The 22,771-nt window shown below is 45.4% G+C and overlaps 1 protein-coding gene across 1 annotated transcript in view; it reads right to left on the bottom strand.

Moving 5' to 3' along the window:
- LOC311139525 (igLON family member 5-like) overlaps positions 1-22,771 on the bottom strand; it is a gene marked incomplete at both ends in the record, with an annotated part of 146,964 nt that overhangs the window by 4,675 nt on the left and 119,518 nt on the right. The window contains one exon of the mRNA XM_084174411.1: positions 20,892-21,011. Coding sequence (XP_084030537.1) covers positions 20,892-21,011 — 120 coding nt within the window. The remainder of the gene's footprint in view (positions 1-20,891; positions 21,012-22,771) is intronic.

Raw genomic sequence — 22,771 nt, 5'->3', positions numbered from 1 at the left:
GGTAGTAACGTTATGAGTTGGGATTATGGTTCATTGTTTAGCTAGCTAGCTACATGTCTAAACAAAATACTCCACTATGCAAGGTACCATTTCCATGTACCGTTTACACCTTCTGTATCCTGTGCATGTGACAAATAAACTTTGATTAGATTTTATATAGTGTGTGTTTACCAGAGACGGTAATGTGAAGAACAACATGACCTGCATTAAAGTTAAATTAGGATATAACGTTAGGCCAACGAGTGTCACGGTTTCGGCCGAGGCTGCTCCTCCTCCTGGTTCGGGCAGGCTTCGGCGGTCGTCGTCCCCGGAGTACTAGCTGCCACCGATCTATGTTTCATGTTCGTTTGGTTTTGTCTTGATGTTGTACACCTGTGTCTAGTTAGTCCTCGTTAGTGTCCTATTTAAGTCTTGTTGTGTGTGTCTGTGTTTGTGTGTGATTGCTCTTCTGTTTTGGTGTTTGAGCTACGTACTTCCCTCCAGTGTTTGGAGAGGTTTTCGCACATGTTTGTGCGCCGTTTATTTGACGCCTGTGTGCGCCGTTATTTTGCCTCCGGGCTTATTGTGCTCATTTACTCCGTGAATAATTCACTAAAGTCTTTTGGACTGAGCTTCTGCGTCCTGCGCTTGATTCCTGCACCACACCCACCTTCAGCACCCCTTGACAGAATCACACACCAATTGAATGGAATCAGCAGGATCAACAGTCACGCCTGAGTCGCTCGAGGAGCATGTCCGCGGCCAGGATGACCAGATACGACAACTGGGGACCGCTCTACAGGACGTCATCAACACCCTGCACCGATGGGAGGCCAGAGGGGTACCGACACCTCCACCTACCCTGGCAACCCCATCGGCCGGTCCACCAGTCCCAGGTCCGGAACCCAGGGGGATTCGGCTCTCGCTCCCGAGGGCGTATGACGGAACAGCTGCCGGGTGTCAGGGGTTCCTCCTGCAGGTGGAGCTCTACCTGGCCACTGTACACCCGGTGCCCTCGGGACACGAGAGCGTTTCCGCCTTCATCTCCTGTCTCACAGGCAAGGCGTTGGAATGGGCCAACGCCGAGTGGAGGAAGATGGACGCCACCACCATCTCCTACGCCGAGTTCTCCCGTCGCTTCAAGGCCGTATTCGACAATCCACCTGAGGGCAAAGCGGCGGGGGAGCGTCTAGTCCACCTGAGACAGGGGAGGAGGAGCGCACAGGCGTTTGCGCTGGAGTTCCGGACTCTAGCGGCGGACGCAGGGTGGAATGAACGGGCCCTCATCGACCATTTTCAATGTAGCCTACGGGAGGACGTTCAACGTGAGTTGGCCTGCAGGGATACCAATCTCACCTTCGACCAGTTGGTCGATATGTCCATCCGTCTGGACACCCTGCTGGCCACCCGTGGACGTCCCGAGGGGGGTCCGTCCATTCCGCCCTCCGGCACCTCCGAGCCGAGCCCTATGGAGCTCGGGGGTGCCGGCGCTAGAGAAAGGAGGAGGAGGAGCCCGAGGGGGCCTGTCTCCTGCACCAAGTGCGGTCGTGGAGGGCACACTGCGGCCAGGTGCTGGGGAGGGTTCTCCGGGGGAGAGGACAACAGGCCACGCACTGGGGAGCCCTCCCAGGTGAGTAGACGCCCCACTTACCCAGAGCTCTCTGTTGCGCACTTTTGTATACCTGTTTGTTTTCCACAGGTTGCACCTCATTCCCAGCATAAGGCGCTAGTAGATTCAGGCGCAGCTGGGAATTTTGTTGATCTGAAGTTTTGTTCAGATTTAGGGATCCCTCTCCTACCTGTTGACAAACCTTTTCCCGTTCATGCCTTAGATAGCCGCCCGTTGGGGTCGGGGTTGATTAAGGAGATCACAGCACCACTTAGGATGTGTGCGCAGGGGGGTCGTGAAGAGACTATACAGCTGTATCTGATCGACTCTCCTGCGTACCCAGTGGTGCTGGGTATTCCCTGGTTAAGCACCCATAACCCTGCTATTTCGTGGCAACAGAGGGCTCTCGATGGGTGGTCTGCTCAGTGCGAGGGGCAATGTCTGGGTGTTTCCGTGGGGGCGACTTCGGTGGAAAGTCCAAACCAAGTGCCCGCACTGCACATTCCGCCTGAATATGGGGATTTAGCTCTCGTGTTTAATAAGACTAGGGCGACGCAGTTGCCTCCTCATAGACAGGGGGATTGTGCGATTGATCTCCAGGCAGGAGCAGCGCTCCCACGGAGCCACGTGTATCCTTTGTCTCAAGAGGAGAGAAAAGCTATGGAGACTTACATAGCCGAATCTTTGAGACAGGGATACATTCGGCCCTCCACTTCTCCCGCCTCCTCGAGCTTCTTTTTTGTGAAGAAAAAAATGGAGGGTTGCGCCCGTGCATTGATTACCGTGGTCTCAATCAGATTACTGTGAAATACAGTTATCCACTCCCTCTGATTGCGACCATGACGGAGTCATTGCATGGAGCGCGGTTTTTCACAAAACTGGATTTCAGGAGCGCGTATAACTTGGTGCGCATTAGGGAGGGCGGCGAATGGAAAACAGCGTTTAGTACCACGTCAGGTCATTTCGAGTATCTCGTCATGCCATATGGGTTGATGAATGCTCCATCAGTCTTCCAATCCTTCGTAGATGACATTTTCCGGGATATGCAGGGGCAAGGGGTGGTCGTGTACATTGATGACATTCTGGTGTACTCGTCTACCCGAGCCAAGCATATAACCCTGGTGCGTCGTGTCTTGAGGAGGCTGTTGGAGCACGACCTATATGTCAAGGCAGAGAAATGTCTGTTTTTCCAGGAGTCGGTCTCCTTTTTGGGTTATCGGTTGTCCGCGTCAGGGGTGAGAATGGAGGTGGATCGTGTGTCTGCTGTGCGTAATTGGCAAACCCCAACCACTGTCAAAGAGGTGCAGCAGTTCTTGGGTTTTGTGAATTACTACCGGAGGTTTATCCGGGGTTTTGGACAGGTGGCAGCTCCCATCACGTCCCTTCTGAAAGGGGGTCCGGTGCGCCTGCAGTGGTCAGCTGATGCGGACGGGGCCTTTAGGAAACTGAAGGACCTGTTTACGTCGGCTCCGGTGCTGGCGCATCCGGATCCTGCATTACCCTTTCAGGTTGAGGTGGACGCGTCTGAGGCTGGTATAGGGGCCGTTCTCTCTCAACGGTCCGGCACGCCACCTAAACTCTGCCCCTGTGCTTTTTACTCAAAAAAGCTCAGCCCGGCGGAGCGTAATTATGACGTCGGGGACAGGGAGCTGTTAGCTGTAGTTCAGGCCCTTAAGGTGTGGAGGCATTGGCTTGAGGGGGCTCAACACCCTTTCCTAATTTTGACTGACCATCGGAACCTGGAGTACATCCGGGCAGCGAGGAGACTGAACCCTCGCCAGGCTCGATGGAGTATGTTTCTCACCAGGTTCGTATTTAAAATCACGTACATCCCTGGGTCCCAGAATGGTAAGGCAGATGCGCTGTCCCGGCGGTATGACACGGAGGAGAGGTCCGTTGAGCCTACTCCCATTCTACCGGAGTCTTGTCTTGTGGCACCGGTGGTGTGGGAGGTCGATGCCGAAATCGAGCGAGCGTTGCGTACCGACCCCAGCCCTCCACAGTGTCCTGAGGGTCGGAAGTATGTTCCGCTCGAGATTCGGGATCGACTCATTTACTGGGCTCACACGTCACCCTCCTCTGGACATCCGGGTATTGGCCGGACAGTGCATTGTCTTAGCACTAAATACTGGTGGCCTACGTTAGCCAGGGATGTGAGGGTTTATGTCTCCTCCTGCTCGGTGTGCGCCCAGTGTAAGGCGCCCAGACACCTGCCCAGGGGTAAGTTACAACCCCTGCCCGTTCCACAACGACCATGGTCCCACCTCTCGGTGGATTTTGTGACAGACCTTCCCCTCTCTCAGGGGAATACCACCATCCTGGTCGTTGTGGACCGGTTCTCTAAGGCCTGTCGTCTTCTCCCTATGTCGGGTCTGCCTACTGCCCTACAAACCGCAGAGGCCCTATTTACCCACGTCTTCCGGCATTACGGGGTACCCGAGGATATAGTGTCTGATCGAGGCCCCCAGTTTACCTCCTGAGTTTGGAGAGCGTTCATGGAGCGTTTGGGGGTCTCGGTTAGCCTTACCTCAGGGTACCACCCGGAGAGTAACGGGCAGATAGAACGTGTCAACCAGGATGTGGGTAGGTTTCTGAGGTCGTATTGCCAGGACCGGCCTGAGGAGTGGGCTCGATACATTCCCTGGGCCGAGATGGCCCAGAACTCTCTCCGCCACTCCTCTACCAACCTAACCCCCTTCCAATGTGTGTTAGGTTACCAGCCGGTTCTGGCACCTTGGCAGCAGAGCCAGATCGAGGCCCCTGCGGTGGATGATTGGATGAGGCGCTCGGAGGAGACGTGGAACGCTGCCCACGTCCACCTGCAGCGGGCCATCCGTCGTCACAAGGCGAGCGCCGATCTCCACCGCAGTGAGGGGCCGGTGTACGCACCCGGAGATCGAGTCTGGCTCTCTACCAGAAACCTACCCCCCCGCCTGCCCTGCCGGAAGCTGGGTCGGCGGTTTGTGGGGCCTTTTAAAGTCCTGAGAAGATTGAACGAGGTGTGTTATAGGTTACATCTACCTGTTGAATATGAGAATATTAACCCCTCGTTCCATGTGTCTCTTCTCAGGCCGGTGGTAGCTGGTCCACTCCAGGAAGGTGAGATAGGAGAGACTCCTCCACCCCCACTGGACATCGAGGGTGCTCCGGCGTACACCGTTCGGTCCATCTTGGACTCAAGGCGCCGGATGGGGGGTCTCCAGTATCTCGTGGAGTGGGAGGGGTACAGCCCGGAGGAGCGGTGCTGGGTGCCGCGGAGGGACATCCTAGACCCATCTCTCCTGTCGGAGTTCCACCGGGACCATCCCGCGTGCCCTGCTCCGCGTCCTCCTGGTCATCCCAGAGGCCGGGGTCGGTGCACGGCTGGAGCCGCGCGTCAAGGGGGGGGGTACTGTCACGGTTTCGGCCGAGGCTGCTCCTCCTCCTGGTTTGGGCAGGCTTCGGCGGTCGTCGTCCCCGGAGTACTAGCTGCCACCGATCTATGTTTCATGTTCGTTTGGTTTTGTCTTGATGTTGTACACCTGTGTCTAGTTAGTCCTCGTTAGTGTCCTATTTAAGTCTTGTTGTGTGTGTCTGTGTTTGTGTGTGATTGCTCTTCTGTTTTGGTGTTTGAGCTACGTACTTCCCTCCAGTGTTTGGAGAGGTTTTCGCACATGTTTGTGCACCGTTTATTTGACGCCTGTGTGCGCCGTTATTTTGCCTCCGGGCTTATTGTGCTCATTTACTCCGTGAATAATTCACTAAAGTCTTTTGGACTGAGCTTCTGCGTCCTGCGCTTGATTCCTGCACCACACCCACCTTCAGCACCCCTTGACAACGAGACAGTGTCCAAGTTCTAAAATTATACGGTAGAATGCCCTGCTTTTATTTCATCACACTCTTTTCTGTAATTAGTTTGCCATTAACTTGTAAATAATGATCGTGTTGTGAGTTTATTTTCCTGTAATAATGAATACAAATAAGCTCAAGTTAAGACGTTGTCAGCTATATGACGTGTTCATTATTTGAAATGGCTAGCCATCTAATGTAATGTTAGCTAGCTAGCTAATAAGCTAGAAACATTGTTTAGAAAGTTGCTTTAAATTGCATGGTTAGTAAATTCTTTTTTAAACTGATGGGTTTATTGGCATTAAGATACACCAGTTATGCTATTCTGGACCACCAGGCTGCTGATGTCATGCATGTGAATCCTTAAAGAGATGAGTGGGGCTAAGGCTTAAGAGGGTGTGAACCATGCGGAATGGGGGTAGACAAAGAAGAGCTCTCCAGTACGTGTACCAAAACATTCAAGGGCCATTTTCTTAAAAGTGGAGTTACAAGTTCATCAACATTCAAAGCAGCATTACTTTCCCATTGTTCCTCAACTGTAGTGTATGATATACCATTTGCTAGCTCTGAGTCTCTACAAAACTTTTGCTACATAAGACCGAATTGAGCCGGTCGGTCACAAATGGGATCACAATATATTCTTTGCAACTTTGGATAGAAAACCAATAGCTTTTGCTCATGATGAGATGAAAAGGGTGTGGTGGCAGCAGCAGGAACAGTGGCATCGAGTGGGAAAAACTTGGTACTTTCACACTAATTTATGGTAAAGAATGCAAGCAACTTCAATAGCTAATTTCTCTGAGCAGGGGAATAAAACCATCAACAGATTCACAGGGAATACTTTACAAAGGTTGAAGAAGCAAAACTCCAAGCAGCAGCTCCATACTACTTGTCAGACATAGAAAACTGATACTGTATACTGGTTGTTGGGGTGGGATCGGTGTGGGGTGTGGGAGGTCTGTGGGTGGCTGTTGATCTTTTTATTGGAATCCTCATGTGTTTCTCATTGTTAGGAAGAATTATGGTCCAAATTGGATGTTAGGTACTATATTTATTGAATATTATATGAATCCTATAAATTAAAATGGCAATTTGGGTGCAATCAATCAGCTTAATTTCTCAGGGATCAAATTATATTTATTCAATTTGGTGCCTAATGAACACTACCCAGGTGTAGAATAAAGTTTCCCTAGATGCTGATTTATGGTCAGGGTCAGTTTGGGGGTTTTGCCAGGTTAGGATTGGAGGAGGTGGAAGCTGATCCTAGATCTGTGTTGGAGATACTGTATGTCCATGAGCAACAGAGCCAAAGCAGATACTGAAGCTAAGGACTGAGGCTTGACCATAATGTTACATCACTACTTCACAAAGCCTCTACAGAAATAAATAGGTATTTATTTTTAAACGTTGGCCACACCAAACTCGACAGGGGTAACAGCGTGTGCGTCACTATGCAGTAAAAACAATATGGGGCTGTTATTTGGTGTTGATAAAACTCCCTAGTGCCCTCTGGCGACGCGGCGGCAAAAGTCTTTACTGAGTCGAGGAGACAGGCAGGCTAGAAGATATTGGCTTTATACAGTGAGGGAAAAAAGTATTTGATCCCCTGCTGATTTTGTACGTTTGCCCACTGACAAAGAAATGATCAGTCTATAATTTTAATGGTAGGTTTATTTGAACAGTGTGAGACAGTATAACAACAAAAAAATCCAGAAAACGCATGTCAAAAATGTTATAAATTGATTTGCATTTTAATGAGGGGAATAAGTATTTGACCCCTCTGCAAAACATTACTTAGCACTTGGTGGCAAAAGCCTTGTTGGCAATCACAGAGGTCAGACGTTTCTTGTAGTTGGCCACCAGGTTTGCACACATCTCAGGAGGGATTTTGTCCCACTCCTCTTTGCAGATCTTCTCCAAGTCATTAAGGTTTCGAGGCTGACGTTTGGAACTCGAACCTTCAGCTCCATCCACAGATTGTCTATGGGATTAAGGTCTGGAGACTGGCTAGGCCACTCCAGGACCTTAATGTGCTTCTTCTTGAGACACTCCTTTGTTGCCTTGGCCATGTGTTTTGGATCTTTGTCATGCTGGAATAGCCATCCACGACCCATTTTCAATGCCCTGGCTGAGGGAAGGAGGTTCTTGTAGTATCTGAACATTTATAGCTTTGGCTGAGATTTTCATATTGTTGGTTAAATGGACTTTGCTCTGCTGTGCTGAAACATCTGGAAAGTATTACTATAGGGGCCCCCTAAAACAGTGGACATGGGAATATGTGGAGGCCAGGGATTGGTCTATTCAAAACCATTTTGTGTTACATAGGATATATACCATGTTTGAACAAAGGGACGAGGAGAATAATCATATTTGAGATTGGGTTAGTTGTTCTCCAGATTCTCCAGAAATCTGTAAATTGACGCTGAAATCTTTTGATATAATAAACCTTTATAATCAAAGTACAGTGTCAGCGGATTCCTTGTCAACACAGCATTACAGCATCGTTGTTCGGCCACCACAGAAATTGGCGACGAGGATTTTGGGACGTGTTGCGTCTATTTCAGTGTTTCATCATGGGCTCTGAGCTGACTCTCGCTCCAGAGTCGGGCAGATAAGGGTGAGCTTTCTCACAACTTTGGGCGCTGGTCAGTTCGTGTGACTGTGTGTGCGTTGTGGGGGACGCACCTTGAAGAATCTGTGTGTGCCGTGCTGTTTGCTGTGTGATGAGTTTCCGTTCTAAATTTCTAAATTTGTTTGCATTGGAAACAACGCAAAAAGGGGGAGTGTGTATATAATACAAGATCTAAGGAAAAAATGAATTGATAACACTGGGCCCAGGGAAATTTGGCTTGAATAAAATTAAAGGGAAAAGGAATAAAATAACGGAATAGAATGGAAAAGGAACTAAGGAGATATGTATACTGTTAGGACGTCGCTGATCTACGGAAGCCCTCAAACGAGGCGATCATTAGATGGGCCGCAAATCCTGAAGAGTCACTAGGTGGATTTTTCGGGTCAGTCCAAGCGACTGGAGATTGTAGAATACAAATTCAATTGTATGTTACCTCTCGGTATATAGTTGACGAGGTATATGTCCGAAGGAGCCTCTCATTGAATATCTGCAACTCAAGGTAGCAAAAATTTAGGAAGGAAAATAAGGAATAGGAGCGACGGAAGCATGCTTTTAGATATTGTATGAATGGATGCATTCTTGTTGATTATGTGTGTGCGAGAGAAAGAGAGTGTGTGTATGTGGAAATAAAGAGGTCTCTGCTGTGTTTCAGCTGTGTGTCGACTCATGCTATGATAAGATTTATGTTAGAGATATATACATATATTTGTTTTGGTTGAGAACAGGGGTTTTAGTTTTTGTAAGGAAATATGTTAATTACGGTTAAAACCTTATGAGTCTCCATTTGAGAGAACGTTTTCAAAATTGTTAAAATCTATGAGCCCCCGGGAGGACGTTGTGATTGTATAGTGAGGATTTGTAATGGATAAGAAAATAACTATAAATCTTCAGATTAGAGTAGAATGGGTGAAGAAAGAGGAGAGAGAAAATAGACTAAAGTTAAGTTAAGAAACTTCGAAGTAGGATTTGTGTTCTATGTTTTGTGTTGGTTTGTGCGTTTTGTTCAGTGTTACTGTTTGTCTGTGTTGGAAAGAACGGAGGGACAGCTGGCCCGTCTGCTGTTTGACTTAGAGAAAAGTTACTTGCGGGAGAGCTCCTCTCACCTTGAAATTGCACTAGTAAATGAGCTGCGCATGTGTGGGATTTTATGAGTTTAGAGTTACACAGAGCAAATATGCCACTCCCCTGCCTGCACTGAGCTGATGGGAGACGCAGACTTGTTTGTTAAGTGGCTGTTGCTTAACTATGAAACTATTTGATTGAGATCCATTGAATTTATAAATGAGAGCTATGTTGACGGATTAAAAAAAAAATAAAAAAAAATATATATATATATTATTGCGCTATTTATAATATTCCTGAGTTAAGCTGTTTGCTTATTTCTTAGCGCGAATGTAACATAGGTATGTCTAAAAGGGTATTGTATGGTTGAAATAACCCAGTGAGTGCATAAAATACTAAAATATTGTCTGTTTCTTTTGTTCTCCTGTGATGTGAGAGACGAGAAGGAGGAGACAGAGAGAGAGGAGGTGCTGACCAGTGCGTCATGCGACAGCGTGTGCTGCCCCGGATCCAGTCCAATTAAGGCCAGTACTGTTCTATCCACAGACTTACTTCCCCTTACAGGATATTATAGATGAAGGGCATTTATCTGTTTGTGTATGCCTAAAATATTTCATGTTGTGACCATTTGACAGGGACTTGGCAACAGACTGATCAATTGATGTAATTAAGAATTGCACATTGAAGTTTTTTTGTGCATGGGTTATTTTGATTAGAGTTGTGTTGGAAATCCAGCACTGAGATTATTCTGTAAAATTAAGGTGATTGGATGCTTATTAAGCAATTGGTTTGTGGGTGCTGTAGTGTTACTGGATTACTTGTCTTTCTTTTTTGATTGCTCTGAAGTTGACTAGTTTCCTTTACTTTTTTTTTTATCGGATGTGGTAAGATTGCCACTAATCAATAATTTGGTAGAAAAAATAAAATAAAATAAAATAAAATAATAAAAAATTAATAAATAAAATAATAATACAAAAAAAGATAAGCTACATAGCTTAAAGTATTTTTTGGTTTACAAATTAATTAGTTTAAAATAATAATAATAATAAAATAATTCACAATAAAGGAAGATAAAATAGTTGTTACAATGGGGAAAAAGGACATCAAAACTATGAAAGTAATTACTCCTGTTGATGTAGTACAAAATAGTAACCCTTTAGTTAATGGTATTGCAAGGTTATCTGGAAAATGGAATAAACGTTGGCCTGACATTGAACAACCATGGCCAGCGGAAGGGACTCTTAACCCAGAAGTAATTAAAATAATGCAAGTGCTTGTGTCGACGTATAAGACAGAACAAAAGAAGGGGGGAAAAGGGGGACAACGTAAAGAAAAGAGACAAAGAGAGCTGGGTGTTCTTAAGTTGTTTGAAAATGAGGGACAAAAACTGATAAAAGATACAAAAGATAAAAGAGACAGAGGTATAGAGAAAATGGCAAAAGAGGCGAAGGTAACAGAAAAACTAATGGCAGAAGTCAATACACCTTTCTCACATACGGATTCAGCAAAGAGGCCCCCACCTTACGAGGAAGAAGTAGAGTTTAAGGACGTCTATCCTCAGCTTCCAATGATCATTCAGGAGGGTGATTATTGCATCAGAGATGAAGATGAACGAATAATAGAGAGAGGACAAGCAGAAACGACCATAAAGATGAATCCGAACTCCAAAAGTAAGAAGAAAACAACATGTCTGGAAACTAAGGGTAGAGTGAGGTTCAGGAAGATGGAATTTGAAGAAGATGATGATGATGATCAGAGTGATTCAGAAGAGATCATGGGTGGATATGACCCTGTGATCAGACGGAGGTTGGCTAGAGCGGAAAGAAGGGGTGATGGAAGTTGGAAGAAGAAGGATACAGGAGATTCGATCTCTGATGAAAGTGAAGATGGAGACAGCGATGAAAATTTGGAGATTAAAGGTGCTTCATGTTCAAGAGGATTTTATCCTACAATTACTAGCACAGAAGAAATAGAAAGAGATATGGATCGATGCATATCATGCTTGGATAAGGTGAATAATTTAGAAGAAGTAAGTGAATTGGAAGAACAACTCAAGAAGCTGAAGGTACAGAAGGAAAAACAGCTGAAAAAATAATCCCAAAAATTGGAGAGGAAGTATACATTGCAACCAAGAAAAGGGAGCACAAGTAAGAAGATGATGCCAGTGATAATTCGAGGACAAAACCTGGAGTATAAGCCTTTGCAGAATACCGATATGTCAGATATACTTGAGAAGCTGCCTACTCTTCAAGATGGAGCATATCCTTGGATTTCTAAATTGGAAGAAATTACGGTGGGAACACAATCTGCCATAGGAGACATTAAGATACTTTGGCTAATCTCTTTGGGATTCCAGGTATGGAAGACATTTTTCAGAGAGCTGGACTTAATCGATATGTGGGGACTGCGGTGAATGATCCTTAGTTGTTAGCTACAAGTAGAAATAGACTGTGGAGAGCACTGAAAGATACGTTTCCAACAAATGTGCATCCTGACAACATTCTGATTGACCCACTAGGACAACAAGAAAATCAGAGAGCCTATGTGTCAAGAGCTCATCAAGTGTGGAGAAATATTACCGGAAATGATCCAGATGTGAGTCAAATAGAGCAGTCAATTTTGTGAGCTAAACTGCAGATGGGGCTGCCCTCACCAGTAAGGAGCAAACTGGCAGAGGTGGTTGGACTTGGAAGCATGACAAAAAGGTGTCTATACAGATCATATAGCCCATCAAGTGGATCTATACAGGAAAAAGGAACACAACCAGAAAGAACAGGACCAAGAAACTCTCAGAAAACTCAATCAAATACAACTGGTGGAGAATAAGAAGAAGGAGAAGAAATAGGCTTTGGTTATGCAGAATCAGTGTTCACCAAATCAACAATCACTGCTACAGCTTCAACCGAACCAGTTCCAACTGCAATTGTCCTAGCCACCACTAGTGGTACCAGTTGTTTCATATCCATAGCCAGTTTACGGACAGACACAGAATTGGAGAGGAAGAGGACGAGAAGGCTTAGGAAGAGGAAGAGGAGGAAGATTTAAGCCATACTTCCAGCAATCTTCAGAAGTGTGTTATACGTAATTGTGGACAGGTTGGTCACTTTGCCCGTGAGTGTAATGGGCCAGGAGGAAACACCAGAGGGAATTTCAGAGGAAGATACAGGGGCCAGTCAAGATCATTTGGAGGACCGGTGAACCCTTATAGGGGCCCGGAGCTAGGATTCTAGAGGTGCCCAGAAGATCCGAAAGGGGGGTGTCAACTGGTAGCATCAGGACTGGAAAAAGATCCAACAATTGAGGTGAAAGTAAACAACCGACCATTGGAAGTGATGGCGGATAGCGGAGCTGCTTTCACCTGTGTTCGGCCTGAAGATGCTACACATCTCACTATGTCCAATCAACTGATTTGGACAATTGGATTTGAGGGAGTGAAACAGCTGATTCCTCTTACGGAACCAATTATGCTCTGCTATAAAAATCAGAAAACCACAATACCCATACTGGAATAGGAACATACACCTATTGCATTGTTGGGAAGAGATGCATTGTGTAGATTGAATTGTACAATAAAATGTACGCCAGACTGCAGTCTGGTAGAAGTGCCAAAAGAAACGGTTACCTTTGAGAGCTATGGTTAAAGATACTGGGAATGGTCAACTCCATAGCAATCTTTCCTGGACACAAGAAGGCCTTGTGGCATTTGAAACGATCAAACAGAGGTTACAAGAGGCACCAACACTCACACTACCAGACTACTCTAAGAATGTTTTGCTATATGTGTCTACTTCTACTGGAGGTAAATATGCATGTGCAGTTCTCTGTCAGCCGACAGGTACAGGGACGAATCCTCAACCTATTTCCTACTACTCTACTGCCTATTCAGAAGTAGAACTAGGGCTACCACTGTGCTACAGAGCAATGGTGGGAGTATATTCAATGTTTGACAAAGCATAATCTGTTACGATGGGTTACCCAGTAACAATCCTTAACCATCATAGTCTCAGAAATCTTCTGAACTATGGAAAATATACATTGACTATGCCTAGGCTTAGAGACTATCATAGGCTCTTAGAGCAGGAAGATGTCACCCTAGTGAGGTGTGATACGGTGAATCCAGCCGAGAATTTGCCAACTTCAGAGGATGGTGAGCCACATGATTGTGTTCAAGAAGCAGAGAAATACTCGAGGCTTAGATCAGATTTGCAAGCCCTTCCATTATGTGAGGCAGACCTGGAGTATTGGACTGATGGGTTTTGTTATCGTGTGGGAGATAAATTGTGTGCTGGCTATGCAGTAGTTAAAGCCCAAGGAACTGGATTTGTTGTTGAAAAGGCTGAAGTAATACCACAGCCTGTGTCCGCACAACTTGCTGAACTTGTGGGGCTAACAGAAGTGTGTTTGTTAGCAGAAGGAAAGCGAGTGACAATATATACTGATTCTGCATATGCACATAGTGTATGTCATTTGTTTGGAGCAGTGTGGAAAGGTCGAGGGTTTAAGAAAACGGAGGGTTCTCTGATACAACATCACGCGCAAATAATGAAATTGTTGCATGCTATGATGAAGCCTAAAGAGATAGCGATAGCTAAGTGTGCAGCTCATAAAACAGATGTGTTAAAAGTAACACAAGGGAACAAAGTTGCTGATGAAGCTGCAAAAGCCATCACAGGAGCGGACAAATTGGGCAAGGTTTTTCTGGTCACTCATGGAGTGGACTTGGAAGACAAAATTACGCTTAAGGATGTGATTTTGATGCAGGAAGCTGCTTCTACGATTGACAAACAGTTATGGCTAGACCGAGGTGCTGTCAAAGATGCTACTGGTCTTTGGAGAAACCATGAGGGGTTGATAGTAGCGCCTCTAGACCTATTAGGCCTGATGATTCAGGAAGCACATGGGTTAGCTAATGTTGCAAGGGGGGAGGTTAGGAGAAAGATCACAAAGGAGTATGGTTTTTGGGCACCATATTTGCTTGAAAAGGTTGACTATGTCATAGGCAGGTGCACAATCTGTCTGAAAAATAATGTTTGCAGAGGTGTGACTGTTCTTCCTGGTTACATTCCAACACCGAGAGGTCCTATGCGTGAGTTGGTTATCGAATTTGTTGATATGATAAAACCAATTGAAGGGAAAAGATATATGCTGGTGGTTGTAGATAGATTTTCACGATGGCCGGAGGCATGTCCAACCAAGCGAAAAGAAGCTCAGTCGGTTGCAAAGTTTTTGTGTAAAGAAGTCATAAAGAGTGGGGATTTCCCGATCGAATATCCTCAGATAATGGGACAGAGTTTTGTGGATAAATCAGTGAAATTGATTTTTCAAAAATTGGGAAAAAAGTCAGACCAAAATGTTACGAAAACTAGGGTTGAAGTAACTCTAGAACATTTTTAATATCTGATTGTGCGATAATTTTCACATTTCTTTGCATATTGTTGTGATATTTAGTGTTTTCTTATGAATCAAAGGGGGGTAATGGAATGTGATTCATTTATATATATCATTTTTATATTATTTTGGATATTGATGTTTTAATTTTAATGTGTTGCTTTGCAAAATATACTGGTTCGTGTTTTCTTTTCTTCCAGAAGCATATGGGGGAATGTGTAGAGTGTGATTCAAATACTCAAACATGGACAATATGAATGGACTGGAGAAAGTTGAACAAGGAAGGTGTGGAAATGTTCAGATTCCATCATCGACGTTGCATTGAAAGTCGACACTGCTGAGGAGCTGCAATGTAGTGGACTACATTCCAGTGTCTGCAATGATTTATATACATATTTGCATGTGTAATACATAATTTGTGTCATATTCTTTCTGTATTAATTTTTGAAGAATTATGTTTTCTGTTGTTGGGTACATGTGGGGACCTCAGATGTTTTGGTTTCTTTGACGCTTAGGGATATTGGGTCTAGGCAGGGACAGAGAGAATCCACAGGAGGGTCCGATGGGTCGACCAGCCTGAATGTGGAGGGGTATTTAATTATATTTTGTTTTCTGAGGCTTTCATGTGTATTTGATTGCACCATAGCTTAAAATGCATTGATAAAGATTTATAAATTGATCTGGAGTACTTAGGTGGTCGCCTGAGGCAGAGGGGCCATGAGAGAATTTTACTGTCTTGATTGATTGATGGATATTTGGAAAGAAAGCTGCCAGACAGGTTTTTCGCTCTTACACTCCATAACAATTTGTTTACACTTCATAAAAATGTGTTCACACTCCATAAACTTGGTTTTATTGCTAAAGTTACACAATATTTGTCATAATCCTATTATTTTTGTTTTCGAGTCTTAATTTGTCTCGAAGGGGGGAAATATGTAGTATCTGAACATTTATAGCTTTGGCTGAGGTTTTCATATTGTTGGTCAAATGGACTTTGCTCTGCTGTGCTGAAACATCTGGAAAGTATTACTATAGGGGCCCCCTAAAACAGTGGACATGGGGATATGTGGAGGCCAGGGATTGGTCTATTCAAAACACGCCATTTTGTGTTACATAGGATATATACCATGTTTGAACAAAGGGACGAGGAGAATAATCATATTTGAGATTTGGTTAGTTGTTCTCCAGATTCTGCAGAAATCTGTAAATTGACGCTGAAATCTTTTGATATAATAAACCTTTATAATCAAAGTACAGTGTCAGCGGATTCCTTGTCAACACAGCATTACAGCATTGTTGTTCAGCCACCACATTCTCTCCCAAGATTTGACGGTACATGGCCCCGTCCATCGTCCCTTTGATGCAGTGAAGTTGTCCTGTCCCCTTAGCAGAAAAACACCCACAAAGCATAATGGTTCCACCTCCATGTTTGACGGTGGGGATGGTGTTCTTGGGGTCATAGGCAGCATTCCTCCTCCTCCAAACACGGCGAGTTGAGTTGATGCCAAAGAGCTCCGTTTTGGTCTCATCTGACCACAACACTTTCACCCAGTTCTCCTCTGAATCATTCAGATGTTCATTGGCAAACTTCAGACGGCCCTGTATATGTGCTTTCTTGAGCAGGGGGACCTTGCGGGCGCTGCAGGATTTCAGTCCTTCACGGCGTAGTGTGTTACCAATTGTTTTCTTGGTGACTATGGTCCCAGCTGCCTTGAGATCATTGACAAGATCCTCCCGTGTAGTTCTGGGCTGATTCCTCACCGTTCTCATGATAATTGCAACTCCACGAGGTGAGATCTTGCATGGAGCCCCAGGCCGAGAGAGATTGACAGTTCTTTTGTGTTTCTTCCATTTGCGAATAATCGCACCAACTGTTGTCACCTTCTCACCAAGTTGCTTGGCGATGGTCTTGTAGCCCATTCCAGCCTTGTGTAGGTCTACAATCTTGACCCTGACATCCTTGGAGAGCTCTTTGGTCTTGGCCACGGTGGAGAGTTTGGAATCTGATTGATTGATTGCTTCTGTGGACAGGTGTCTTTTATACAGGTAACAAGCTGAGATTAGGAGCACTCCCTTTAAGAGTGTTCTCCTAATCTCAGCTCGTTACCTGTATAAAAGACACCTGGGAGCCAGAAAACTTTCTGATTGAGATGGGGTCAAATACTTATTTCCCTCATTAAAATGCAAATCAATTTATAACATTTTTGACATGCGTTTTTCTGGATTTTTTTGTTGTTATTCTGTCTCTCACTGTTCAAATAAACCTACCATTAAAATTATAGACTGATAATTTCTTTGTCAGTGGGCAAACGTACAAAATCAGCAGGGGATCAAATACTTTTTTCCCTCACGGTACGTGTAAGGGAATGGATGTAGAGGTGTTATTAGAAGGACAGTGACGAGAGGGAACGTTGAGGGAACATTGCCCCACTGTGTGTCTCCACACAGCCAGCTGTCTGGTAGCCTCCAAGCTCCAACACCATTAAGCTTTTCTCCAATTTTCCCCATGAAAGAAGTCAGGCTATGGAACATGACATAATACATAATCCGTCTGCTAACAAGGAAATCCACAGTTTAAATTGCTGCTCAGTTTTCATTTAAAAAAAACACCAAAAGCCAGTCAGTCATTGGACCCCTGGCGTCCATACACACACACACACACGTGCCTGCACCCGCGTAGCAACTGACGCAAGACACACTAAACGTTAGCGATAATTCCTGTTAGAGATTAGCGCGGCGGTTCCAATTGAAGATTATACTGGAGGATTATTAGCTGCGGCTACTGAGCTGGAGATGATTATCTGCAGCTGCTGCAGCGGCGGTACAGCCTGCTGCCCGCCACCCTGTAGCGAGTAGTGGCAGCGGTGACGAGACGCGTTGGGGGTTTATGGCAATGTTATTCACTCATTACATTAGCCTAATAAATTTGGCTCCCCTGTGACTTCTGCGTCAACGCTGGATGAGCACCCAACTCTGCCCCCAGGGAAGAAGGGAAGGCAAGGGAAGGGAAAGAAGCCAGAGAGCCAAATCGCTGAGACACAACCAGGGCTGCTGAATACATTTTTAAAGAGACAGGCCTAATATATTATAGACAGCTTCTAGAAAGGAGGGAGGGAGAGAGAGAGAAAGAGAGAGAGAGAGAGAGAGAGAGAGCGAGAAAGCAAAAGAGAGAGAGAGAGAGAGAGAGAGAGAGAGAGAGAGAGAGAGAGAGAGAGAGAGAGAGAGAGAGAGAGAGAGAGAGAGAGAGAAAAGAGAAGAGAGAGAGAGAGAGAGAGAGCGAGAAAGCAGAAGAGAGACAAAGAGAGAAAAGGAAATGAGAGAATAGAAAGAGAGAGATGGCGAGAAAGAGGAAGACAAAAACAAACAGAGAAAGAGAGAAACGGAGAAACAAAAAAAGACAAAGAGAATGAGTGGTCAAAATCTAAATAAAGAGAAAGGGACATTCGGTCGGGGTATTTCATGTGCAGCTGAGAGGTTGGCTGGCGCTTTTGTGGCTAGTTTCATTCTCAGCAGTTGTGTGTTGTAATGTGTCAGTGACGCTGTGCACTGACACATTACATCACATTACACCCTACCCCTCCCTTCATTTACTGCTTCCCTCCCTGGAGATATCTCTGACCGTTCCTCCACAGGGAGATCATATCAGGGAAATAGTCGTCCTCCAGTGAATCCTCATAGCTCTCACAATGGCCTGTAAAATACTACAGCTCCATCAGACACTACTGGAGGAAGACCTAGGGCTGCCTCAGAAACAGTACCTTATTCCCTATTTAATGCATTACTTTGACCAGGACCCAGAGGACTCCCATAGGGCTCTGATTAAAAGTAGTGCCCTATATAAAATAGGGGGTGCTTATATTTGTAGTATGAAATGGAAATGTGTTTTTTGCTTATCCCACTCCCCCTGAGAGTGGGGTCACGGATCAGCCATTACTGACAGCGACCCTGAAGCAATTCGCATTAAGTGCCTTGCTCAAGAGCAGATCAACAGATTTTTTCACCTAGTTGGCTTGGGGATTCAAACAAGCAATCTTTCAGTTACTGGACAAATGATCTAACCGCTAGGCTACCTGCCACCCTACAATGACTGAAAGGTTGCTTGTTCGAATCCTCGAGCCGACTAGGTGAAAAAAATCTGTCGATCTGCTCTTGAGCAAGGCATGGCGCCAGGGTCGCTGTCAATAATGGACGTCCCTTTCTCTTTATTTAGATTTCGACCACTCGTTCTCTTTCTCTTTTTTTGTCTCTCCTTTTCTCTCTTTCTCTGTTTATTTTTGTCTTCCTCTTTCTCGCCATCTCTCTCTTTCTATTCTCTAATTTCCTTCTCTCTCTCTCTCTCTCTCTCTCTCTCTCTCTCTCTCTCTCTCTCTCTCTCTCTCTCTCTCTCTCTCTCTCTCTCTCTCTCTCTCTCTCTCTCTCTCTCTCTCTCTCTCTCTCTCTCTCTCTCTCTCTCTCTCTCTCCCCCCTCCCTCCCTCCTTTCTAGAAGCTGTCTACAATATATTAGGCCTGTCTCTTTAAATATGGCTTCAGTAGCCCTAATTGTGTCTCAGCGATTTGGATCTCTGGCTTCTTTCCCTTCCCTTGCTTTCCCTTCTTCCCCGGGGGCAGAGTTGGGTGCTCAGCCAGAGTCGACTGAGATTTGTGGTGGTGCCATTTAAGACACAGCCCTGGACTCCCACCACCAACCAAACACTTAGATTAGACCTGAGAGGAAAAGAGGAAGCCAGACGGATGATTCAATGGAAAGAGGTCAAAGTTTAGATCTGTCCTGCAGTGAAACTGTAGTCCATTTCCCTATAGCAGTGTGTGTGTTTCTCTAGCAGAGGTGGTCTGGTTCTTTCTAGTTGTATCACAGTGGTAGTGGAGCATCTGACAGACATTGTCTGTTTGACTGAGATCCATAGTAATGGAGTCTGATGCGATGGAGTGGCTGGGCCGGAGAGCATCGATGTGGCGTGCTGTTTCGCGATTAAGTGAGGAGTGTGTGAGTGCGTGCATTTGTCTGTGTTAATGTATGTGTGTGTGTGTGTGTTTGTGCGTCTTGTCTAATGGATGGGATGTCCAATGATAAGAGCTTGATGTCCCAGATTTAATGGGGGTTCAGGTGATGTCTGTGAAAGAGTGTGAATGGGAGATGGAGATGGTATCAGTGAGAGATAAAGTGGGCAGGAGCAATACTAGGAGCAGTGTGTACATGTCACAGACTCACTGTGGTACACGTCTGGGTTGTATTCATTAGGCATCCATTGGCAAAAAACAGAGAGAGACTACCTTCTGTTTTCTGTTGCAAAACGTTTTTAAACTATTTCTGTTGCCAGCTCATCTATCTCCCAATGCAGTGTCTGAATAAAGGGACAGGTGCATGGTGGATTGTCTTGAAGGTGTGTGTCCCGACTCCCTACACAAAGGCGGGATACCCCCCTACCACTTTGTCTCCCACCCACTGCCATGTCTGAATAGAGGGACAGATGGTTCGCAGCTTCTCACTGTTTCTCTAGGCTCTTCTTTCCCTCCCTCTCTCCTCCCCACCACCACTCCCCCAGCAGCCCATGGCTTCGCTGCAGTGACTCCCACAGAATAACAATGCTGCCCTATCTCACACTGCAAACTGAAGGGGTGTGTGTGAGGGAACGAGGGGGGGCGGGGGGGGGTATACTGCTGACAAGGAAGAAATGCTGTATGTCTGCCGACAAGCACAGCAAGTGGTTATAATGTACTTTCAGGGTGGGTGTGTGTATACTCAGGGCATAGAGAGGAGATGGAGCAGGACTCCCAGCTACTTCCAAGCTGTTGATATTACTGCACTGTTGGAGCTAGAAACACAAGCATTTCGCTATACCTGCAATAACAGCTGTTAAACGTGTGATTTGATTTGATTTGAAACCAATGTGATTTATTTGAATGATGATGGAAGATATAAATAGTGTTCTAATGATAAACACCATTATTAGCATTGTTGCCATGGTGAAGGCGGTGACAGTGAGGATGGTGACAGATGCTGATAATTGTGGCTGGCACGCGTTATTTGTGGATAATTATGTGTGATGTGATGTGATGTGTGGGTGTCTGTGTGTGTGTGTGTGTGTGTGATGTGTGTGAGAGGGAACTAGCAGCCACAGCCTGGGTGTGATGGAAATGGTAACAAGAGCAGGTGACAGAGACAGGTGTCAGTGGACATGGGACAAATAAAGGGACTGGGACAGAGGGTCAGGGACTATGACAGGAAACAAGGACAGAAACAGGGGACAGACAGGGGACAGAAACAAGGGACTGGGAACAGGGACTAGTTAGTATAGACTATGACAGGGCCAGAGGACAGGAGACAGAGACTGGGAAAGGGACAGGCAACTGGGAGAGGAGACATGAGGACTGGGTAGGGACGGGCGCCTTACATTTGTTCTCCTTCCAGGTGACAGTGGGTTCAGGTCGTCCCACCGCCAGACAGAAGAGGTATACGTTGCCCCCCTCGTTCACTGACACGTCTTGGGAGATGTTGACGATTCTGGCTGGCACTGCAAGACAAAAGAGTCGGGTTTTATTGACAGTCATGACTTGACAAAAAATAGGAACTAGACCTAAGCTGCCCTCTTTCCCCCTCACTGTTTGCACTAGCAATCGAACCCCTAGCTCCAAAAATAAGGTATTCAACAGAAATGACAAGCATACCAAAATACTACCAATGACAAACACTGATTTCTCTGACTACTATTATAATAAGACAAATCTATAGAATGTTCTTCACTTTGGTGTTGAATATAGGGATGGAAACCAGGTCTAGAAGTTTGTGTCTTTGGTAGTTGCTTTGTTTGTTTCTTTTCACAGCATGACCACCATCAAATGCTGTTTTGTTCTAAATTGCCATTCCAGAGCAGGCACTATACATATAGTTAGATAGATAACTAGATGACCCTCGAATTTAAATGGCCCATTATTGTTGCTTTTAATGAGCTTGGCTATGAGGCTGTTTTTCTGCGAGGCATCTAACTACAGGATCCCATTTTTTACTATCTGGCCAGGCGAAAATACTCTCGCGATAAAGCAAAGATTGGAGCCATCGCTACCCCACCATAGCCATCACTGTTTGATGCAGTGACTCTGGGGTGTAATTAGTTTGTGTGATATTGCTGCTAAGACTGAAATTTGAGGCGACTTGGAATCAAGGAAACATGGTCATCTGTGTGCCCATTTGCCCTGTGGATAAATGCCTCTCCTTGGCGCCTGCACTGTGGGAACAGTCTGTTGGAGAGCGGCTGGCTTAGCCTTGTGGGTAATGCTGCCTGCACCTTGCCTATGTACACACACACACGCATGCACGTACTGTATACACACACACACTCACGCACACGCACACAGCTTGCTCTCTCTCTCTCCATCTCTGCAGCAGCATGGTGTGTGTGTGTGTATGTGTGTTGGCCAGTTAATATACAGTATACCCTAATATTTTTCATTTCTATTCCGCCAGTCTTGTATTACTGCGAAATGCTAGTACACAAGATACAATATACATAACAACTGACACATGCAGGGGGAAAAGGTCTGCAATCCATCAGCCGAGCAGCCGGGCGCCAATAAATCACGTCACTCAGGATCAGTCAAACTCTCACTCACTCCACTGTTGCCTTGACGATAGACCCAGCCCTGGTCCTGCACTGTCAATTATTCAGTCAGGCAGTTGGACAGCCCCCATATCGTCTTACCCACTTACCCCAGGATCTACCCACCCCTCTCAGTTCTGAGGTAAGCTTGCATCAGTGCTAATGTATTGGCTCGAGGCACAGTTGCTAAGGACTCGGTTGGCTGCTTTCTTTGCTCAGTCCCAGGCTCCATCCACTGCACAACACTAGCAAAGGCCTTGAATCACTTTAAAGTTTTTTTGTAAACTAAACTAAAGTAAAAGTAAAGTTGTGTTTACAATTGCTGGACTAAAACCCAGAGGTGAATAAATAATCCTGTAAATAATGTTCAAAGTGGTACATGCCCATTATAGAACCAAGTACAGTGTGTACTGTAAACACATTAAAATATAACAAATTAAAGGGCTAATACACCTAAATACATATTTGTTTCCTTACCCTGTAAACAGTCTTTGGACAAAGAGATAGATAAACCCATGCTTTCTTTTGTTTTTCCTTGGCTGCTGTCACCAATCGTAACCCCAAATTAGCATGTTTGAAATATCCATTGACAAATTCATTGATATACACAACCAATGTCAGACACTTTGGGATGATTTGGGCATGAGATTTAAAACATGCACATTTTTTATTCTACC

The sequence above is a fragment of the Coregonus lavaretus genome (genome assembly GCF_964263955.1).
Source record: "Coregonus lavaretus genome assembly, chromosome: 13".
Classification (NCBI taxonomy): Eukaryota; Metazoa; Chordata; class Actinopteri; order Salmoniformes; family Salmonidae; genus Coregonus; species Coregonus lavaretus.
This window is presented reverse-complemented; position numbering and strand designations above follow the sequence as displayed.